The 24,144-nt window shown below is 35.2% G+C and overlaps 1 protein-coding gene across 14 annotated transcripts in view; it reads left to right on the top strand.

The window, feature by feature from the left end:
* ANKS1B (ankyrin repeat and sterile alpha motif domain containing 1B) overlaps positions 1-24,144 on the top strand; it is a 1,053,015-nt gene that overhangs the window by 141,053 nt on the left and 887,818 nt on the right. For all 14 annotated transcript variants that reach the window (XR_007402223.1, XM_025439286.3, XM_025439282.3 and 11 more), the window contains exon 2: positions 16,121-16,201. Coding sequence is in view for 13 of the 14 variants with exons in the window: in XM_025439286.3 (XP_025295071.1) it covers positions 16,121-16,201 (81 nt within the window). In the remaining variant the exon portion in view is untranslated. The remainder of the gene's footprint in view (positions 1-16,120; positions 16,202-24,144) is intronic.

The following is a 24,144-nucleotide window of genomic DNA, read 5'->3' as shown; positions in this document are numbered from 1 at the left end:
AGCATAATACCCTCCAGTTCCATCCACGTTGAAGCAAATGGTGGGTATTTGTCGTTTCTAATGGCTGAGTAATATTCCTTTGTATACATAGACCACATCTTCTTTATCCATTCATCTTTCAATGGACACCGAGGCTCCTTCCACAGTTTGGCTATTGTGGACATTGCTGCTATAAACATCGGGGTGCAGGTGTCCCGGCGTTTCATTGCATCTGTATCTTTGGGGTAAATCCCCAGCAGTGCAATTGCTGGGTCATAGGGTAGCTCTATTTTTAACTTTTTGAGGAATCTCCACTCAGTTTTCCAGAGTGGTGTACCAGTTCACATTCCCACCAACAGTGCAAGAGGGTTCCCTTTTCTTCACATCTTCTCCAACATTTGTTGTTTCCTGCCTTGTTAATTATCCCCATTCTCACTGGTGTGAGGTGGTATCTCATTGTGGTTTTGATTTGTATTTCCCTGATGGCAAGTGATGCGGAGCGTTTTCTCATGTGCTTGTTGGCCACATGTATATCTTCTTTGGTGAAATTTCTGTTCATGTCTTTTGCCCATTTCATGATTGGATTGTTTGTTTCTTGGGTGTTGAGTTTCATAAGTTCTTTATAGATATTGGATATTAGCCCTTTATCTGATATGTCATTTGCAAATATCTTCTCCCATTCTGTAGGTTGTCTTTGAGTTTTGTTGACTATTTCTTTTGGTGTGCAGAAGCTTTTTATCTTGATGAAGTCTCAATAGTTCATTTTTGCTTTTGTTTCCCTTGCCTTCATAGATGTATCATCAAGAAGTTGCTGTGGCCAAGTTCAAAAAGGGTGTTGCCTGTGTGCTCTTCTAGGATTTTGATGGATTCTTGTCTCACATTTAGATCTTTCATCCATTTTGAGTTTATCTTTGTGTATGCTGTAAGAGAATGGTCTAGTTTCATTCTTCTGCACATGACTGTCTAATTTTCCCAGCACCATTTATTAAAGAGACTGTCCTTTTTCCAGTGGATAGTCTTTCCTACTTTGTCAAATATTAGTTCACCATAGAGTTGAGGGCCCATTTCTGGGTTCTCTATTCTGTTCCATTGATCTATGTGTCTGTTTTTGTGCCAGTACCATACTGACTTCATGACCACAGCTTTGTAGTACAACTTGAAATCTGGCATTGTGATGCCCCTGGCTCTGGTTTTCTTTTTCAATATTCCCCTGGCTATTCGGGGTCTTTTCTGATTCCACACAAATCTTAAGATAATTTGTTCTAACTCTCTGAAGAAAGTCCATGGTATTTTGATAGGGATTGCATTAAACGTGTAAATTGCCCTGGGTAACATTGACATTTTCACAATATTAATTCTGCCAATCCATGAGCATGGAATATTTTTCCATCTCTTTGTGTCTTCCTCAATTTCTTTCAGAAGTGTTCTATAGTTTTTAGGGTATAGATCCTTTACCTCTCTGGTTAGGTTTATTCCTAGGTATCTTCTGCTTTTGGGTGCAATTGTAAATGGGATTGACTCCTTAATTTCTTTTTCTTCAGTCTCATTGTTAGTGTATAGAAATGCCACTGATTTCTGGGCATTGATTTTGTATCCTGCCACACTGCCGAATTGCTCTATGAGTTTTAGCAATCTTGGGGTGGAGTCTTTTGGGTTTTCTGTGTACAATATCATGTCAACGGCGAAGAGGGAGAGTTTGACTTCTTTGCCAGTTTGGATACCACTTATTTCTTTTTGTTGCCTGATTGCTGAGGCTAGGACTTCTAGTACTATGTTGAATAGCAGTGGTGAGAGTGGACATCCCTGTCTTGTTCCTGATCTTAGGGGAAAGGCTCCCAGTGTTTCCCCATTGAGAATGATATTTGCTGTGGGCTTTTCGTAGATGGCTTTTAAGATGTCGAGGAATGTTCCCTCTATCCCTACACTCTGAAGAGTTTTTATCAGAAATGGATGCTGTATTTTGTCGAATGCTTTCTCTGCATCTATTGGTATCTCATGATTTCAGTTTGTATTTCTCTAAAGACAGATGATGTTGAGCACCTTTTTATGTTCTTACTTTCCACCTGTATATCTTCTTTGTTGTATCTCCTTCAAATATTTTGTCTTTTTTTTTTATTAGGTTGATTTTCTTATTTCTCATCTGGATTAAAGAATATATCAGAAAATACGATTTGCAGATGTTTTATCTCAGTTCATTCCTTTTTATTCTCTTGATGGTGTCTTTGAAGAGCAGAAACTCTTAATTTTGATGAAAAAACTTCATCAAACTTTTAGTTTGTCTAATTTTCTTGTGTAGAGCATTTTGGCATCATATCAAGAAATCTTTGTTTAACCTAAGACCACAAAACTTTTCTCATACATATTCTTGTAAAACGTCTATCGTTTTATGTTTTGCTTTTAGATTTAGGATTCCTTTTAAAGTTAATTTTTGTAGATAATGTGGTGAAGTATGGATCAAGACTATTTATTTTGGCCTAAGGATATCCATTTGTTTCAGCACACTTTTTGTATTCTTTAATGGATTGCCATGCCTTTGTCAAAAATCAATCACATACATATATGTCTAAAGGTTCTCTATATTCTTCTATTCTGTTCCATTGAGTTATCTTTAATACTGTACTTTCTCTCTTGTTTACTATACAGCTTTATCATAGTCTTAAAATCAGGTAGTGTAAGTCTTCAACTTTGGTCTTTTCCAAGTTGCTTTGGCTAGTTGAGATCTTTTTATTTCCACATTAATTTTAAAATCAGTTAATTTCTACAATACAAGCTTGCTGAGATTTTGATTGAATTACATTGAATCTCAAGGTCAATCTGTAGAAAATTAACATCATAATAATATTGAGTCTTCTGATTTATGAACTTGATATTATCTCATCATTTGTTTAGGTCCTTTAATTTCTCTCATTATGGAAGTTTTACACATCTTCGGTTAAATTTATTCCTAAGTATTTCATATTTTACATGCTATTGTAAATGGTATTTTTATTTTTTTAATTTTAATTTTTTATTGGAGTTCAATTTGCCAACATATAGCATAACACCCAGTGCTCATTCCATCAAGTGCCCCCCTCAATGCCCATCACCCAGTCACCCTCACCCCCCTGCCCACCTCCCTTTCTACCACCCCTTGTTTGTTTCCCAGAGTTAGGAGTCTCTCATGTTCTGTCTCCCTCTCTGATATTTCCCACTCATTTTTTCTCCTTTTCCCTTTCACTGTTTTTTACATTCCCTAAATGAATGAGACCATATAATGTTTGTCCTTCTCGGGTTGACTTGTAAATGGTATTTTTAAACAGAAATTTGATTTCTGATTGTTCTTGCTAGCATGTAGAAATACAATTGCTATATATATATTGGATTGTATCTTGCAGCCTTGCTAAACACACTTTACTTGGTTGGATGTTTTCTGGAGCAAGATTTTCTTTTTAAAAATGTTTTGTTTTGAATAATTTTATATTTATAGAAGTATTGCAAAGATAGGTCAGAGAGTTCCCTGTATTTTTCACACAATTTTCCTCTCAATTTTTAATTTTAGTAGTTTTTTTGGGTAGGTTTTATAAGGCTTTCTATATACATGATTATTTTATTTTCAAATAGATTTTCTTCTTTCTTTACAATCTTGATGCTTTTTATTTCTTTTTCTTGTAACTGCATTTCTAGCCACTATTTTGGTTAGAATCTCTGATATATTTCTTGGGGTGATAGGGCTGGGTACAGTGTACTTAATGGTGGTACATGACTTAATTAGATTTCCTAAGCCTCTCCCCTTCTTCAGGGGGTCTGGGATGGAATCTATTGAGGATGGGAGGTTCTCAGTGTGTTGGGGGATTGAGTTGGGTCAAGAACTACCTAGCACAGAGGGCCTCTCTCTTTTCTCATGTTCTTCCTGGGGCTGATGGTTCAGGGAGCACATACTACTTGGAGACCATGTAGACTATAAGGCCCACTGACCTGTTGGCTGTAGCCAAATTCATTGTCATACTAGGAAATGAGCTTGACAAAGTGGTCTTTGAGGGCAGTGCCAGCCACAGCTTTGAAAGTGGAGAAGTGAGTGTTACTGTTAAAGTCACAGGAGACAATCTGGTCCTCAGTAACCCAGATATCCTTTAGGGGGCCTTCCCATGCCTGCTTTACCAGCTTCTTTGTGTTAACATATTTTACAGTTTTTTTCTGGATGACAAATCAGACTTATGACCATCACTTTATTGGTAGGGATGGAGAAGACCATGTAAGTGTTTCTCATTCAGCTCAAGCATGACATTGCCTACAGTTTTGGCAGTGCCAGTAGATGCAGGGGTAATGTTCTGGGCAACCAGAACATTGGTTGTGATACAGTTTTCCAGAGAGGCCATACATGATAAGTCTTCTGGATGACCATGATGGCATAGACTGTAGTCATGCATTCCTCCATGATGCTAAAGCTATCATGGATGACCTTGACCAGGGAGGCCAAGTAGTTGGTGGTGCAGGAAGCAATGTTGATGACAATATTAAGGGAGTTGTCATACTTCTCCTGGTTCATGCTCATCCTAAACATCAGGGCATCAGCAGAAAGGGCAAAGATAATGACCATTTTATCTCTAGGCCTTAAGTGAACCCTAAACTTCTCCAAGGCAGCAAATATACTAGTGGACTCCATACTGTATTCAGCACCAGCGTTACCCCATTGTGATGTTGATGGTATCTAGTTTCTGGAATATAGAGATGGGCTTTTCATTGATGGCAAGCTTCCCACTCTCAACCTTGATTGTGCTGTTGAACTTGTCATGGGTGGAACCATACTGGAACATGTAGACCGTGTATTTGAGATCAGTGAAGGGATCAATGATGGTGACATTATTCACTTTGTCAGAGTTAAAAGGAACTCCAGTGACCAGGCCACCGATATGGACAAATACATTCACTATGATCCTCATCATCATGTCTTAGAGATGATGCAGAAGAGGATGCAGTTGTTTATCAAATGAGGAGGAGCAGAGAGACTTCGGTTACAGTGTTGAATAGGAATTGTGTGAACAGATATTCTTGCCTTGTTCTTGATCTTAAGGGGGAAGCATTCAGTCTTTTATCCTTAAATGTGATATTAGCTGTAAGTTTTTTGTTGATGTCTTTTATCTGGTTGATGAAGTTTTTTTCTATTCCCAGTTCAACAGTTTTTAATGGGAATTGATGCTGGATTTCGGCAAGGTCTATTTCTGTATTTGTTGAGATAATCATAAGACTTTAATTTTGTAGGCTTTTTAATATGATAGATAATGAATGTTAAAACAAACTTGCATTCCTCATATAAAGGAATATATATAAATATAAAGGACTACAGTTTGTCATGATGTAGTATGCTTTTTATATATTGTTAAGTTCAACTTGCTGAAATTGTACGGAGAATTTTGTGTCTATGTTGATGAATGTGATACATTGCTTTGTAGTTCTCTTTTGTCATAGATCTTTGTCTATTTTCATAGAATACTAATAGAATGTTAGGCATTATTTGTGTCCCTTCAATATTTTTCAACCATTTTTGTGGAATTGGTATTATTTTTTAAATGGTTGGCAGGATTTCTGTTGAAGCCGTATGGACCTGGAGATTTTGTTTTGTGGAGAATGTTTTTAATCTTTTTTTTTTTATGATAGTCACACACACAGAGAGAGAGAGAGAGAGAGAGGCAGAGACATAGGCAGAGGGAGAAGCAGGCTCCATGCACCGGGAGTCTGCACCGGGAGTCTGACGGTGGGATTCGATCCCGGGTCTCCAGGATGGCGCGCTGGGCCAAAGGCAGGCGCCAAACCGCTGCGCCACCCAGGAATCCCTGGAGAATGTTTTTAACTAAAAGTTCAAATTCAATTTCTTTACTAGATGTAGGACTATTCAGGCTATTAATTTCTTTTTGAGTGAGCTTTGGAAATTTGTATTTTTAAAGACTTGACCATTTCATCTAATTTTCTGACATATTGGTATAAAGTCATTAATATTCTATTACTTATTTTATATCTTTAGAATATGTAGTGATCTTATCTCTCTCTTCCTGATATTGATAATTTGTATCTTCTAGAGCAGTTTAGCTATAGATTTATCAATTTTATAGAGTTTTTTTTTTTAAAGAATCTGAATTTGATTTCATGATTTTCTCTATTGTGTTTTCTGTTTCCTTTGGCTTCTGCTGTTCTTTTTTTTTTTTTTTATGATAGTCACAGAGAGAGAAGCAGAGACATAGGCAGAGGGAGAAGCAGGCTCCATGCACCGGGAGCCCGACGTGGGACTCGATCCCGAGTCTCCAGGATCACGCCCTGGGCCAAAGGCAGGCGCTGAACCGCTGCGCCACCCAGGGATCCCTCTGCTGTTCTTTAATATTTTCTTACTTAGAGCTTATTATGTCCTTTTTTTTGTTTGTTTCTTAAGATGGAAGCTGAGGTCAGCAATTTGAGACCTTTCTTCTGATCTAAGTGTCATTTTAATGCTATAAAATTTCTTTTAGGTGTACTAGTTTAGTTGCATCCCAAAAGTTTTGATGTATTATTTTTTTCTTTTTTGATTCAAAATATATCCAACTTCCTTTTGAGATCTTCTTTGATCTACATGTTCATTTCCAGTATTTGTGGGTTTTCCAGATACTTTTCTGTTAATGATATTTCCACTGGAGTCAGAGAACATATTTTGAATGATTTGAATCATTGAGATTTGTTTTATGACCTACAATATGGTATATTTTGATACGTGTCCTGTGTTTATTTGAAAAGAACGTGCGTTCTGCTGTTATTGGGTAGAGTGTTCTATAAATGTTAGTTATTTAAGTTGGTCAATCATATTATTGAGACCTTATGTGCCCTTATAATATAAATTTCTCTTGACTTGTTCTATCAATTGAATGAGGGGTGTTGAATCCCTAAGTATAGCTAGTTAAATCTTTTTTTCTTTGCAGTTGTACCAGTTTTTGCTTCATGTATTTTGAAGTTATTAGATGCAAAAAGAGTTAAGGTTGCAATGTCCTCTTAATAAATTGGATTCTTTATCATTATGAAATGATTTTCTCTATCCCTTGCTCTGAATATTTTTTGCTCTGAAATGTAGTTTATCCGTTTAAGCTTTCTTTTGATTAGTGTCAGTATGATTTTTCTGCCCTTTTACTTTTGATCTATTTAAAGTAGCTTTCTTGTAGTGAGGATATAGTTGAGTCTCATTTTTTTTTAAATCCAATCTGACAGTTTTTCCTTTTTAACTAGAGTCATTAGATAATTTATAGTTAATGTAATTATTGATGTGATTATATATAAATCTACCATCTTACTGTTTACTTTCTATTTCTCCCATCAGTTCTTTGTTCCTCTTTTCTGCTTTCTTTTGCCTCTTTGGATTATTTTTTAATGACTTCATAGGTTAGTTTAAATGAGTATATTGTATTTGACATTTTTGCCTCACCTCAGGCTTTCATTAAAGTAATCTTTTAATTTTTTATTTATGTAACTTAGCACACATTTATTAAACAGCTGTTGTATTGAGTGTTTAGAGAATGAATTTTATAGAAGTTGAGTCTTGATCTAGGCTTTGGAGGAATGGTAAGATACGATCGGTTAGAGAATCTTATAGTTAGTAGGAAGGTGTGAATAAAGGCACATAAGGTAGAAATTAATAGGGCAGAATTGGATGAGCTTAGCAAGAGGAACAGAAGTACACAAATTCTGAGATTATCATAGGAAATTGAAAATGCTTCAAGGATTGATTTTTAAAAAAGAATGTTAAAAACCTAACATTCTCAATGAAGTTGTAAAACATATGCACATTTTATCACTTTCCAGGTTTAACTGTCACTTTTTTTAGTCTCAGGAGGGTAAAGTACCATTAAACAAAACAAATCATTGTATTGAAATAAAGCTAAGGCCAAAGTAAAGTTAAAACCTCAGAATTGATTAATTACATTTCGGTTTTAGTTTCCTTAGGACCTTAATTACCAAATAAGTATTCTAATTCTCATGTAGCTTGACCTCTTTACTTCTTTTTGGAATAGTTTCCAGTTTTAAATTGTGTAATGCTTTCTTAAGGCTTTATTTTTTACTCCTGGACAACTCTCAGTGTCCTTAATATAACCTTTTCTTCTGCTGGACCCTTAAATATTTTTGATTATCCATGGTTTTCTTGTCTGTCCTACATTTCTGTCATTTTTCTTTTCCTCATTAGATGTTTTATATAGGTTCTTTGGGAGTTTCAGTGAGGGCAAGGAGGTTTTCAGATTTTGAGTTGCTTTATATTTGGTCTTATCGACCCATCTCAGGTTTTTCTTTCTTTTTTTAAACACAGGGATTTATAGACTATAACTAATAGCAACCTTTGAGAGAAGGTTTCAGTTTACTCTCATATACAAATTTTCTGCTTGAGATATTTTGAATCTAATGGCCTCCCTCTTACACAGTCTGATATCAAGTGTTCCCATGATTTTACCTTTTACTTAATAATTTGTTGTATCAATTCATTGGATTGTCTTCTTGCTAATACAATACACGCTGGTACTATGTACTAGTAATACCTTAAGAGCTTTATAGGTATTGATTCTTTTGATCTAATAACAACACTATACATATATGAACTTGGTTTTTTATTCCCTTCCTCCCTCCCTTTCATCCTCCTCCTTCCTTCCTTCCTCCCTCCCTCCCTCCCTCCCTCCCCCTCCCCCTCTCTCTCTTTCTTCCTTCCTTCCTTCCTTCCTTCCTTCCTTCCTTCCTTCCTTCCTTCCTTCCTTCCTTTCTTTCTTTCTTTCTTTCTTTCTTTCTTTCTTTCTTTCTTTCTTTCTTGTTTTATTTATTTATTCATGAGAGAGACACAGAGAGAGAGAGAGAGAGAGGCTGAGACACAGGCAGAGGGAGAAGCAGGCTCCATGCAGGGAGCCTGATGTGGGACTCTATCCTGTGTCTCGAGGATCACACCTTGGGCTGAAGGCAGCGCTAAACCGCTGAGCCACCCAGGCTGCCCTAGAACTTGTTTTTTTAAATTGTGTATTATTTTAAATTATGTTTTTAATTTCAATTCCACCATAATTAACATACAGTGTAATAATAGTTTCCCATGTACAATACAGTGATTGAACAATTCTGTGCATTACTCAGTTCTTATCCCTTCACCTATTTCACCCATCCTCCCCCCACTCCCATCTGGTAACCATCAGTTTGTTCTCTACAGTTAAGAGTCTGTTCCTTGGTTTGGTTTGTCTGTCTCTTTTTTTCCTTTGCTCATTTGTTTTATTTCTTAAATTCCACATATAAGTGAAATCATATGGTATTTGTTTTTCTCTGATTGGTTCATTTCATTTGGCATTATGCTCTCTAGATCCATCTATGTTGTTGCAAATGGAAAGATTTCATTCTTTTGTATGGCTAAATAATATTTCATTATATATGTATAGGTATAGATAGATATAGACCAATCTATCTGTCTTTTGGCTGCTCCCATAATTTGGGAATTGTAAATAATGCTGTAGTAAACATAGTGATATATTTATCTTTTCATATTAGATACCCAGTAGTGGAATTTCTGGGTCATAGGGTAGTTCTATTTTTATTTTTATTTTTTTTGAGGAATCACCATACTGTTTTCCACAGTGGCTGCCCCAGTTTGCATTCCCACCAGCAGTGCATGAGGACTCCTTTTTCTCCACATCCTCACCAACACTTGTTTCTTGTGTTACTGATTTTAGCCATTCTTAAATGTGTGAGGTGCTTTGTCATTGCAGTTATGATTTGCATTTCCCTGATGATGACTGATGTTGAGCATCTTTTCCTGTGTCTGTTGGCCATCTGGATGTCTTCTTTGGAGAAATGTCTGTTCATATTATATGCCCATTTTAAATTGGATTATTTGAATTTTTTGGTGTTGAGTTTATTAGGTCTTTATATATTTATATATTTTAGATCGTGTGGCTTTAAAGGTACTAACCCTTTATCATTAGCACATATCTTCTTCCATTCAGTATGTTGTCTTTTAGTTCTGTTGACTGTTTTCTTTGTTGTGCAGAAGCTTTTTATGTTGATGTAGGCCCAATAGTCTATGTTTGTTTTTATTTCTCTTACTTCAGGAGACATATCTAGAAGGATTTTAATATGGCCAATGTCAGAGAAATTACTGCCTGTGCTCAACTCTAGAACTTTTATGGTTTCATATCTCACATTTAGGCCCTTAATCTATCTTGAGTTTATTTTTGTATACAGTGTAAGAACGTGTCCACTTTCATTCTTTAGCGTGTAGCTGTCCAATTTTCCCAGCATCATTTGTCTTCTTACTATTGCATATTTTTGCCTTCTTTATCAAAGATTAAGTGACCATTTAATTGTGAGTTGATTTCTGGGTTTTGTATTCTGTTCCATTGATCTATGTGTCTATTTTTGTGCCAGTACCATATTGTTTTTTTTGATTAGTACAGCTTTGTAATCAAGTTAAAGTCTGGAATTGTGATTCCTCCAGGTTTTTCCTTTTTCAAGATCGCTTTGGCTATTCAGGGTCTTTTGTGATTCCATACAACTTTTAGGATTGTTCTAGTTCTGTGAAAAATGCTGTTGATATTCTGATTGACAGGGATTACATACATTAAATGTGCAAATTGCTTTGGGTAGTATAGATATTTTAATAATATTTGTTCTTCCAATCCATGACAATGAACTGTCTTCCCATTTCTTTGTGTCATCTTCAATTTTTTCCTTTTTTTAAAAAAAGATTTTATTTATTTATTCATGAGAGACACACAGAGAGATGCAGAGACATAGGCAGAGGAAGAAGCAGGCTCCATGCAGGAAGCCCAATGTGGGACTCAATCCCAGGACTCCGAGATTATGCCCTGAGCCAAAGGCAGACGCTCAACCGCTGAGCCACCCAAGTGTCCCTTCAATTTCTTAATTTCTTTCAACAATGTTGTATTGTTTCTGAGTAGAGATGTTTCACCTCTTTGGTTACATTTAGTCTTACTTTTTGGTGCAGTTATGAATGGGTTTGGTTTCTTAGTTTCTCTCTCTGCTGCTTTATTATTAGTGTATAGAAATGCAACAGATTTCTGTACATTGATTTTGTACCCTGTGACTTTACAGAATTCATTTCAATTCTAGTAGTTTTCTAGTGGAGTATTTCAGGTTTTCTATATATAGCATCATGTCATCTGTAAATATTGAAAATTATACTTCTACCAGTTTGTATGCCTCTTATTTCTTTGTGTTGTCTAATGGCTGTGGTTAGGACTTCCAGTACTATGTTGAATAAGAGTGCTGAGAACAGACAGATATCCTTGTTCCTGACCTTAGGGGATAAGCTCTTAGTTTTTTCCCCATCAAGTATGATGTTTGCTGTGGGTTTTTCATATATGGCCTTTATGTGTTGAGGTATGTTCTCTCTAAACCTGCTTTGTTGAGGGTTTTTATCATGAATGGATGTTACGCTTTGTCAGATGCTTTTTCTGCATCTATTGAAATGATCGTGTGGTTTTTATCCTTTCTCTTATAGATGTGATGCATCATGTTGATAGATTTGTGAATACTGAACCACCCTTGCACCCTGGAAATAAATCCCATATGATTGTGGTGAATAATGTTTTTAATATGTCATTGGATTCGGTTTGCCACTATTGAGAATTTTTGCATCTATGTTCATTAGAGATACTGGTCTGTAGTTCTTTTTGTGTGTGTGGTGTCTTTATCTGGTTTTGGTATCAGGGTAATTCTGGCTTCATGGAATGAATTTGGGAGTTTTCTTTCCTCTTCTATTTTTTTGGAATAGTTTGAGAATAACAGGTATTAAATGTTTGGTAGAAGTAGCCTGTAAAGCTGTCTGCTCCTAGACTTTTGTTTGTTGGGAGCTTTTTGATTACTGATTCAGTTGCATTGTTTATTGTAATCAGCCTGTCCAAATTTTCCATTTCTTCCTGCTTCAGTTTTTGGAAGTGATACGTTTCCAGGAATTTCTCCATTTTTTCTAGTTTGTCCAAATTGTTGGTATATAATTTTTCATAATATTCTCTTATAGTCCTTTGTACTTCTGTGGTGTCTTTCTTTTTTTTTTTTTAATTTGTGAATTTTTTTTTATGAGCGTTACAAAAGGTTTACCAATTTTATTGATCTTTTCAAAGAACCAGCTCCTGGTTTCATTGTTTTTTTTTTTAGTTTCTGTATCATACATTTTTGCTTCACTCCTTATTTCCTTCCTCTTGATGGTTTTAGATTTTGTTGGTTCTCCTTTTTCTTAGCTGCTTTAGGTTTAAGGTTAGGTTGTTTATTTGGGAGTTTTCTTGCTCTTTGAAGTAAGTCTGTATTGCTATAAAATTCCCTCTTAGCACCACTTTTCCTGCATCCTAGAGATTTTGTACAGTTGCGTTTTCATTTAAAAATTTTCCCCATGTCATTTTTTACTTCTCGTTTGATTTCTTGGTTGACATTCATTATTTAGTAGTATGTTATTAAGCCTCCATGTATTTGTTTTCTTTCCATAGTTTTTCTTACAGTGGATTTCTAGTTTCCTAGCATTGTTAGAGAAGATGCATAGTGTGACTTTGAGCTTTTTGTGTTTTGTAGAGAACTGATTTGTAGCCTACTATATTACCTATTCTGGAGGATGTTCCATATATGCTTGAAAATAATGTGTATTCTGCTATTTTAAGATTGAGTATTCTATATATATATTTGTTAAATCCATCTGGTCCAGTATGTCATTCAAAGGCATCATTTCCTTGTTAATTTTCTATTTGGATCATCTGTCCATTGACATAAGTGGAATATTAAAGTCCTGTGCTATTATTGTATTACTATCAATTAGTTCCTTTATGTTTGTTATTAACTGTTTTATGTATTTGGTTCCTCCCACATTGGGTACATGAATATTTAAATTTTTTACATCTTCTTGTTGGACTGTCCCCTTTATATTATTTGGTGTCTTTGTCTCTTTTTCAGTCTTTGTTTTAATGTCTGTTTTGCCTAATATAAATATGCTACCTCAGCTTTCTTTTGACATCTATTTGCATGATAAATATTTCTTCATCCCCTCACTTTCAATATGCATGTCTTTAGGTCTAAAATGAGTCTCTTGTAAAGCACACATAGATTAGGTCTTATTTTTTTAATACACTCTGTCACCATATGTTTTTGATTGGAGCAGTTAATCCATTTATATTTGTTGTAATTATTGATAGTGTATTTATTGCCATTTTGTTACTTGTTTTCTGTAACTTTGTTACTTGTTTTTATAATTTTCTCTGATTCTTTCTTTTCTTGCTCTCTTTCATGGTTTGCCAGCTTTTCTTTAGTGAGATACTTGAATTTCTTTTTCTTTGTATATCTATTATTGGTTTTTGATTTTTTGTTACTATTAGGTTTGTATATAACATCTGCATATAGCAATCTATGTGAAATTGTTGGTCACTTAAGTTTGAACTCATTCTTCTCTTCCCAAACACAGTTTCTGTATATGGTACCATATTTTACATTCTTTTATCTTGTGAATACTTTGGCTCATTTTTGTAGATAGTAGTTATTTTTGTTGTGAGACACTAATGGTCTTTCATTTCACAGAGTCCCCTTTAATATTTCTTGTAGGGCTGGTTTAGTGATCATGAACTCCTTTGTTGTTGTTGTTTTTCCCTAGAAACTCTTTATCTCTCCTATTCTGAATGATGGTCTTGCTGGATAAAGTACTGTTGGCTGCAAATTTTTCCATTTCAGCACTTTGAATATATTATTTTACTCCCTTCTGGCCTCAGAGTTTCTACTGAAAAATCTACTGATAGCCTTATGGAGTTTCCCTTGTATGAAACTGTCTTCTTATTCCTTACCGCTTTTAACATTTTTTTTTTTCTTAATCACTAATTTTTGCCCTTGAAATGACTATGTGCCTTGGTGTGGACCCTTTTGGGTTGATTTTGTTGGGGAATTCGGTGCCTCCTGGATCTGGTTATCAGTTTCTTTATCAGAAAAGTTTTCAGCTATCATTTCTTTAAAGACATTTTCTGTTTTCTTTCTCTACTCCTTGAATCCCTATAATGTGAATGTTATTAAGCTTGTGGAGTCTTTGAGTTCCCCAAGTCCACTCTTATTTTGCATAGAGTGGAAAATATGCTGCTCTTTCACCTGCTCAGCTTGATTATATTCTATTACTTTGTCTTCCAGGTTGCTGATTCACTCCTCTGCTTCCTTTAGCCTGCTATTTTATCTATTGAATGTATTTTTAATTTCAGTTATCATGTTCTTCTCCTCTGATTGATTCTTTTTATCTCTGTCTTGAGGGTCTCACTAATGTCCTTCACTCTTCTCAAGTCCATTGAGTATCTTTATGATCATTACTTTAAATTTTCTTTCAAGATCTTGCATATATCCATTCTGCTTTGTCTCTTGGTTTGACTTCGTCTTCCTTCAATTGGGACATATTCATTCAGCCTTACTCTCTAGGTCTGATTCTCTGTGTTAGGAAAGTCAGCTAGTCTCTTGCCCTTGAATGTAGAGGGCAGGGCATGTACTTTAAGTGAAGTGGCACTTTCCCTTTCTTATGGGGATGTGCAGCTGTGTCAGAACTCTGGTCTGGCAAGGAAATGCCATAGTGTGTGTGCAGGTGGAAGTTGCAGATTTAACAAGGTACCAGTATCCTCCGTGGAATGTGAGGAAACATGATGCTGGCAAGATTTGTCCTATCTGTGGGGATAGTGGTGGAGGCCATCTGCTGCTCCTGGACTGAGGCAGGTGTGCTTGGAGGGGACAGGGTGCAGTGTGAGCATGCTAGATAGTTAAGGCCTGCACGCTGCTGGTTCCCACAGGTGGCTGTAGGATTATTATGGGGGGGGTAGGGGAATGAAATGGCACCTGCCAGCTCTTTTGTTCCTGGAAGTCCATCAGGAACTCTGATATCAATAATTAACTCTCCCTTCTGTGCATCCCATGTGCCTTTCAAACTGATGCTTCTAAGTTATATCTCTGAGGACTGTTTGTTGTGGTGTTTCTTTAAGGGCAGAAACTCAACTTCCTTTACTCTTCAGGTTCTCCCAGAGCCCAGCTTCGATTTTTAAAGTTCCAGGCTTTAAGTCCTTCTGGTTGTAAGAACTCACATAATTTGATCCCTTCGATGTTCAAAGCTAAGTGTTGTGAGGATTCATCTTCTATTGCAGGTTTCCCAGTATGATAGTCTGTTTCTCAGCCCTCTATGTGCCTATGGCTCCCTTCCTCTGGTAGCCAGACCTAAGGGATTTTTAGCTCTCCACTGCATCTCTGCCCTTCCTACCCTTCTCAAGATTGCCTCTCCTTGACATTTAGGTGTGAAGTCTGTTCTGCTTGTCTTCCGATTGTTTTCTAGGTTATTGGCACTTATGTGAGTGTTAACCTAGTATCTGTGGGAGGAGGTGAATTTAGGGTCCTCTTCTACCATTTTCTGTGGAGATCTCTAGACCTTAGTTTTTATGGGTTTAATATTGTCAAGAATGCCAGATAAAGTAATTTTTTGGTCTAGTTTTTGAAAGGTGACTTTCAATGCCTTTTGTTTTCAAAAGCTAAAAATAGTTTCTATAATAGTAGTGATCAAGGATAAAATGGACCATTTTATATAGTTATATTATCTCTAAAATATGTTGTGTTGTAAAATGATATCTTCAAAACTATTATAATCTTGTGGTTTACAGCAGCTCAGATCTTCAATTATATTTTCAAGTATGAAATACTGATTTTCTTAGTAGCATTTGAACAGCAAGAAAGGTTTATATTCTTCCCATAATGCAGAAATATCTTTTAACTTATATAAATCTCTGCCATCTCAGAAGGACTGTGTTAAAATGGAGGAGGCAGGTGTCATAAATCTTTATTCTTTGGTGTAAAACATAGTAGCTGAGTGTCAATTGCTTCCAGTATTTAAGTAATGGTATAAAGTAATAGGGAATTTTTGGATTCAGATTTTAGTACGTGGCAGTAGGCCTACATTCACTAATAATTTCTGAAGGTGGTTATATTCCCTAATAATTTCCTTACATCAAATAAATGAAGTTATTGTTCCAAGGAGAATGCATGAAAGATGGCATTCATTTTCTATATGACTAAAATTTTCTTATGCAACATGCTGCCGGCTGTGGGACTATCAGGCTTCTTTTTGTTTTTCAAAGCAGGATTCTGCTTAACTGTTAACTCTGCGCTTGTGCTTTATTTGCAGCATCTGGCGAGGCCCCAATGTGAACTGCACAGACAGTTCGGGTTACACTGCTTTACACCATGCAGCCTTAAATGGACATAAGTAAGTGCTACTTATTTGGACTAGAAACCTCATGTATTTAATTATATGTGATGAAGTTAATTATGTCAATGGTACCTATCTCATGTTGCCATGAGTTCCCTGGGCTTAGGTGAATCTGAAGAGGCACCAGGTGGCAACACTGACAATTTATACTTGGTAGGAATGTTCCTTGGTAGGGATGTACAGTATAAACTGAGAGAATTGTTCAAAAATAGTCAAATATCATACAAGGAGAATGAAAGAAATGACAAGATGTGTTAGTTATGTGTGTCTTTCAGGAGGGAGTGGGACAAAACCAGGTAGTAATGCCACCCTACCTTTTTTGGGTGTCTTTATCCAACATGGGGAGTATTCACCAAGAGTAAAATCTTAATATATTCTTACTATGAATATGAGCCATTGGCGCTTATATGAGCCACTTCAAAATCCTTCAAATTTAGGTAACATGCCTTTTCTTTGTCATTCAGGATAGTTTTTCTGGTTTTAAATTTCTTTAACCTATGGAATTATGTTTCAATAATGTGATAGTCTACAGTATGGGCAGTAAAAGAATGTGTAGCCATAACCATCAATTCATTTCTAGTGTTTTACCTAGGTTACCTAATGGTTTACTGACAAAATGTGGGGAGTCTGAATGATTCAGATGTTCTGTTCTCCCCCATCAGAAGGAAAAGGACTCTTTTTTTTTTTTTTTTTTTAGGAAAAGGACTCTTCATCCATTTTTCCTTTGCTCTAATGATCCAAATTAGTCTTTTCAGATTTAGATCATTTCATTTTACTTGAGTTTTTTAAAGATTTATTTATTTTTAAGACTTTCAAATTTTTTTTAAAATATTTTATTTATTCATGAGAGACACAGAGAGAGAGAGGCAGAGACATAGGCAGAGGGAGAATCCCAGCACCCTGGGATCATGCCCTGAGGCAAAGGCAGATGGTCAACCACTGAGCCACCCAGGCATCCCAAGATTTATTTATTTTAGAAAAAGAGAGAGAGCATGTACATGCATGCACACCCCGGGGGTGGGGGGGTGGGGGGGAGGCAGAGGGAGAGAATCTTCAAGCAGACTTCCCACTAAGCGTGGAGCCTTACATAGGCCTCAGTCCCATGACCTATGAAATCATGATCTGAGCCAAAACCAAGTGTCAGTGCTTAACTGACCAAGTGAACCAGGTACCCACATTTTACCTCACTTTTTTAGATGCAGTAATTATTGCCTTAGAAATGCTAGTTACAAAAAAAAAAAAAAAAAAAGGAAAAAAAAGAAAAAAACCTGGTTACCTTTTGCTTTCCCACCTAACCTTGGTTTTATTCTTTGAATTGAGATACAAGATCAAGTCACACTTGATCACATTTTGTAGCCTTGAAGTTCTCACACAAGAAACACCATTTTTGTCATTTATCACTATGAAATTTTTCATCTTTAAATTTATTGCATAAATCTAACATTGTCTTTCTGTTTGGATATGGAGCTATCTCTCTATCTGTCCACTCATGTATAATTTTACATATAATCACAAACATAATGTTTCATCGTTTGGATTCTTAGTATTAGAATTCCAAAACAACATTTCTTTTTATCCAGTCCCTATTCTGGATTATGTCATCTTATACATCTAACTTAGAACCTTTTATTTTGCTGGGTCTTTTTTAAAAAAATTATTGTTGGGGATCCCTGGGTGGCTGAGCGATTTAGCACCTGCCTTTGGCCCAGGGTGTGATCCTGGAGTCCCGGGATCGAGTCTACATCGGGCTCCCTGCATGGAGCCTGCTTCTCCTTCTGCCTGTGTCTCTGCCTCTCTCTGTGTGTGTCTTTCATGAATAAATAAATAAATAAATAAATAAATAAATAAATAAATAAAATCTTAAAATATATATATATAGTTATCTTCCTGTAGAGTGTAAAATGTGTATGGATCCTCACCACCTGAATGTTTTAAAGGGATTACTATTTATTCTTCTTTCTACCTGGGTCATCAGGAATGAAGCCAAATGAAATCAGCCCAAGAAATACAATTCTGATTGCTTCTTTGGTCATCATATGTGTGTATTTAGGAAAATTCCAGTTAGGAAAAGTAATTGGAAGACAGATTATCAAATCTAATGGACAGAAGATCTTGAGCTTGAGCACTAGAGCTACTCTTTTTGTTCTCAAATTTTCATTATAAGCACTTCTCAAAATAATGTTGCCCCAAAATGGATTAGCATTCATATCCATCCATGGTTTTCAGTATTTTAGTAAATGTTACTGATTTATACATGATGGTCTATCAAGTTCTAATCATTGGGGTATGTTTCCCTATGGCTCACTGCATAATTTTTTGTTTCTGTTAGCAATATACAAGTAAAGATAAATTTAAGCAAATTGATCAGCAGTCATTATGATCATAAAGAGAGGGGGGATTTGACTAGATGTCTTAGATATCTTTTAAGATCTCTTTAACTGCATATCTCTGAGAATTATATATCTTTGCTTCACTCTTATATGAAGATCCCTTTTTTTTTAAACACTTTCCAGGAAGATTTTACTCAGTATCAGTTTATAAGCATTGGGAAAAAGCAGAATTCTAATCCCATCTTCCCATCTCTGCTACTTATGTATCTTGAGCCATTTAATAACCCATCTTGGGCTCAGTTCAGTGTACTGAACACATAGGCTGGATATCTTCCATTGTTCCTTTCCATTATAATACCTTATGATACCTGTTTTGGTATTTGTGGCTCAGTTATGTAGTATGATGTTATAATTCTGAAATACAGATTTTCATCTAGAGTGTATTATTTCTTTAAATTACCCATGGATTTTTATTTTTTTTATTCTTATGTTTTTTAAGATTTTATTTATTTATTCACAAGACAGAGAGAGAGAGAGAAAGAGGCAGAGACACAGGCAGAGGGAGAAGCAGGCTCCATGCAGGGAGCCCAATGTGGGACTCGATCCCCAGACTCCAGGATCATTCCCTGGGCTGAAGGCGGCGCTAAACCGCTGAGCCATCTGGGCTGTCCTACCCATGGATTTTTAAAAGTAGAGATGGTTTATTCAATCCTGCCCTGTTTAGCCAGATGGAGGAAACAACCTCATTCTGGATAAATGATGTAGTGATCACTTAGATATTAAGGTGGAGCTATGTTTAGAGTTTAAGTGTTTGAGTTCTAAGTGCATGCTTTTACCAATGCTCTCTACATTATCTTCCTTTTGTGGCTCTATGCACATCAGTTTCCTAAACTCTTGCTGGCTTTTCTCTGTTCTATTACCTATTTCTGGGCTGCCTCCCATTTTCATCAACTACTGTGTTCACATTGAATGCTAATTTTAATATTGGCTTAAGAAAAGATATTTGAAGGAGAAAAAAATGTTGTAGAATATATCTCAGAACCAGAGAAGGATGTTTTTTTTTTTTCTTTTCTTTGCCTTTGCTATTCTCACTTAGCAAGGTAATAACAGTAGATGATTTTGTATTCTTCCCAAGCAAACCTTAGCAGTCAACACAAAAACACATCATTTCCATGTTTGTTGCTATTGTTGTTGTAGCCATCAGCTATGGATTGTTTCTGAAAACATGATATTTAGGCTAAAGTTCATGAAATCATAAAGCTAGCAGTAATATTATAGGGTTCTGTAGTTTATTCTTTTGCTTTGAACACAGGCTTTTCTCCTACCCTTAGCACACAATCTAAGCCCTCATACTGCAAATTAAGCCTGTATTATATCCTCTCGTTCTGTATTTTTTATTGGGGGCTCTTGTTTATCAACTCTAGTTAATCCACAAGTGGAACAGAATTTTGTACCTGAAATACATTATTTCACAATGAACAGTTCATCTCCACTTAGCCAACTTGGACACAATAGAAAATGTACTTCTCTCAGTGATTTCCTGGGTCATTTGTAATTGCAGATTAGAAAGTTATTACTTTTATATGATAGAAAAAAAACATGGTTAGTAGAAAAACATCCACTAGAAATGACTATTTTATAGGACAGGCAAGGGACCTATCTATTTCTGTTTTTCTTTTTTAAAATATGGAGTATTCATTTTCTCTCTCATGTATTTCTGCTAAAAATTTGGCTCTCTTAATTCTCTTCTGAATAGACATTAGCCAGCCAGCTGGCCTGCCTTTCTGCCTTTCTGCCTTTCTTCTTCCCTCTTTCCCTCCTTCCTTCTCTTTCTCCTTCTCTCACTTCCTTCCTCCCCACCTCTTTCCCTTTTTCCTTCCTTCCTCTCTCCTCTCCTCTTCTCTTTTTCTCATGTTTTTAAAACAATAATCTTACTGTCCTCTGTAAGGTTTTACCATACACATGTATTCATTTTTGGGTTCTCCTTCTCTTAGCAAATTATTCCTTTTCTCTTTTTCTTGTTAAGTCCCATCTCATTAAGCTATATTGGGTGCATTGTGATTCTTGGATGCTGTTTTGAGAATTGTTTGCACTAAATTGTTATCATTTATATCTTTGAAATACGTATATTCTTTGTGATGTGTTAGGCTTAAGTATTTTCTATTCTTGCTTTTCATTCTTTAACACTTGAATCATAGACTCCTTTGTCTGAAATCCAAACTGCATCTCAAATTGTATCTAGAATCCAGATAGTAAGTTATGGGTACTTCTGATTGACTCTTTCTTAGGTTTTCTGATGAAAGAGGAGAACTTCCTCTAAAAATTTGCATAGTCTTGTCCATGAAGTTTCTCTTTGGATAACCTAGAAATAATTTTGATCTGATTGTTTCTTTCCTGGATAAGGATATTAACTAGTTAAAATTTGCTCTTATTCACTCTCTCTGGAAATCTTTGAAAGTGCATTCAGTATAAAAAGGAGCTCCAGTTAGGAAATGGAGTGGATTGTCCTAAAGTCTTTTGACCATGTCAAAAGTTGCAAATACATTTGCAACTCTATTTCTGTTAAGGAGAAGTAAAATCTTTAAGAAAGTCTGAAATCAAAAGGGTCTTAATTAATGTGTGACTTTCATTAGTTAGTTAATACTATATCCATATGAGGATGATTTGCATTTATTTCAAAGTTCTTTGGACTACTGACGAGGGAGGATGTAACACAATAAATGTCTTTGGTTTTGATTTAATTATGGGGAAATTCGCTTTTGAGGTCAAGAAATTTGAATGGTGAACCTTCCCAATTAACTTAATTTTGCTCAGAACATATTTTGAAACTTAAAAGATATCTCCTGTGATTTAGAAGTATATCTATCAAAAAAGGAAACAGATTAAATATAGTAGCAAAAATCAGTACTTTTAGAATTATTATTTTTACCTGCACTTGTATATTAGCTTTAAGCTGCAAAATGTTGCACTGATTTAAATTGCATTATTATTAAATTTGGTATTTTGTTTTATTCTTGGGAAATGGAATTTTTTTTCTATGATCTCTTTGACCACATTTACTTTAAGATTTTATAGTAATTATTACTCATGAAATACTGTATGTAGGAAAGAATGCCACCTTATGATCAAGACACAGATGTTACTTCTGTTTTCTATTTTATAAACATTATTCATCAATATAACCTAATATTTCATACCTAGTAATGAAGTACAGTCAGCATGTTCATTTGTTGATACCTTTGAAAGATAGATATAAAGCACAGCTTGAATCAAAATGAAAATCAGTAATACTGATTTGGGTAGTAGGATCCTAGTGTTAAATACCCTTCTAGTTTACATATTCTAGATAGTACCCCAAATTTAATTTATTCTTAAAGAATCTGGAGGAAAATGGCCTGTTTAATACATATCACTTGTGATCTACATGGATACATCATAGGAAAGAATAAATGGCAATTTGTTGATTAATATTTTATTTATGATTCAGTATGACCAACAGGCACATTTTTATCAGAAATATAACTGTATAGTTCATCAATATGTTTTCACAGTAGAAATTTGAGCCATGCCAATTCATTAGCTGATATCTCTGAATAAGATGAAAGGTAGAACTTAAATACAAATTTAAAAATAAATTTAAATTTAAAAATAAACAAATTTAGGGCACCTGAGTGGCTCAGTTAGTTAAGCATCTGACTCTTTGATTTTGGCTCAGGTCATGATCTCAGGATCCTGGGACAGAGCCCCAGGCAGGGCTCCCTACCCAGTGGGCAGACTGCTTCTCTCCTTCTCCCTCTCCCTCTGCCTTTTCTCTTATTGGCACTCTCTCTCTTTCTTTCTGTAAAATAAATAAATCTTAAAAAATAAATTTAATAAAATGAATATTTTTAAAAAATTGTAAATATAGTAGTGGTTAGTTAGGATTCTAGTGTTCACCAAAGGTAATTTCATAGGCATACAGATTATCCTTTTCAGATTTAGATATTAGGTAGTGGTAATATGACACAATATAAATGTCAGTAAGTTCGTTTTTTCAGTTTTGTCAGTCTTCCTGATAAAGAATGGATGTATATTACATATGTTATTAGAAATTGTCAACAAGAATTGAGCCAAAGAACAAATTATACGCTGAATGGATTTCATGAGAATAAAAGAAAATGGAATTGATAAACTCTTTATCCTTTGAAAGCAAATGTTTTTAGAGGTTTCAGATTATTATTTTTTATTTGGTAGGCATTGAGGAATAAAGTTAAAACCCTTCACATAAGAATCTTTCTCTGATACATGAATTTGGAGAAGGCTGTTTTGTGAGTAGTATGAATTCTACTTTTTGGATCTAGGTGTTTAACTGTGTCTTCTTTTGGTATTATTTTACCTTTTATTAAATGCTGAAATGTTTCATTTTAAAAAGTCACTAGGATTCTTAAACATTGCTGCAGCTTGCCTTGAGACTGGTGTTTGTTTGTATATAGTTTTACAGTCATATCTGTTTTTCATTTGATTCACACCACAACCCTTTTGAGACTGGCAGGAAGATGTCGTCTCTGAATTCTATTTTAACAATATCTGAAAGACTAGTAGAGGCTATTTGATTTGCCCAAGGTAACCAAATTAGTAAGTAGTAGAGAGTTGGAATTTTAAACCAGATACTCTGATTTTTAACTGCTTTTTTATTAATTTGTATTGAATCCTTCTTACCACATTGTAGTTATTTATCTCAGAATGGAAGATCCTATATAATAACTCTTTCATGGCAGGGAGGTGAGGAGAAATACATGAACCCAACAACCTTCGAGTGTCCTTCTGATTTTCACATTTGTCTTTGCAAAGGTGATTTGCTGGAAGCATTTTTATTTTTAAAGGAATTTGTTTTCACTTGGGGCAAGAACTTATATTTTTGTATAGTACTTTACTATTTATTGAGTGGCTTCTCTTCTGTGATCTCATTTAAACTCTTACCAGTCTTGACCAGTAGGTATTATTATTATTATTATTGCAATATCACCTACAGAAAAGAAAAACAAAGATAGGACTAAATAATTTCTCCAGAGGTCACATCATTAGGTAGTTTGTGCAGCTAGGACTCAGATCAAAATCTTTCTAAATTCAGATTTTATAAAAAATACTGGTTCTTAAAAAGAATGCTAAAGTGAGATTTTATTCTTATTTTCTCTGAAATTTTATCATTAGAAAGTTAGGATTCCTTGAAACTTTCTAAATATTTCTACAACATATTCTTGGTTCCTTATCATAATTTTATACATTTATCTATAAAGTCCAATGTTTCATACGTGGGGGAGAAAGAATAATTATCCTTTTACCCTTCTAGGTTCTTGGCTGAGGAACTCCTTGTCCCTCCCCATAATAAAAAGGTAAATTAATAGGAGGAAAACAAGAAGTGTAATAATATGTATACCTCTTGTACACATGAGAGATACCCAGAAAAACTGAGTTAATTCCCTGAAATGGCCCCTGCCACCTCCTTAAAAACCATTTCCTACTAAACATAAAAAGATGTTTGTTGAGGGGAACTAGTTATGGAGATTATTAAGAAAAGGACAGTGAATAAGTTATGGGGTTGTTACTCAGATTTAAGTTGTGGCCTTCTCC

The sequence above is a fragment of the Canis lupus genome, chromosome 15 (assembly GCF_003254725.2).
Source record: "Canis lupus dingo isolate Sandy chromosome 15, ASM325472v2, whole genome shotgun sequence".
Lineage (NCBI taxonomy): Eukaryota > Metazoa > Chordata > Mammalia > Carnivora > Canidae > Canis > Canis lupus.
The sequence above is the reverse complement of the archived record's forward strand: the minus strand, read 5'-3'. Positions and strand labels throughout refer to the sequence as shown.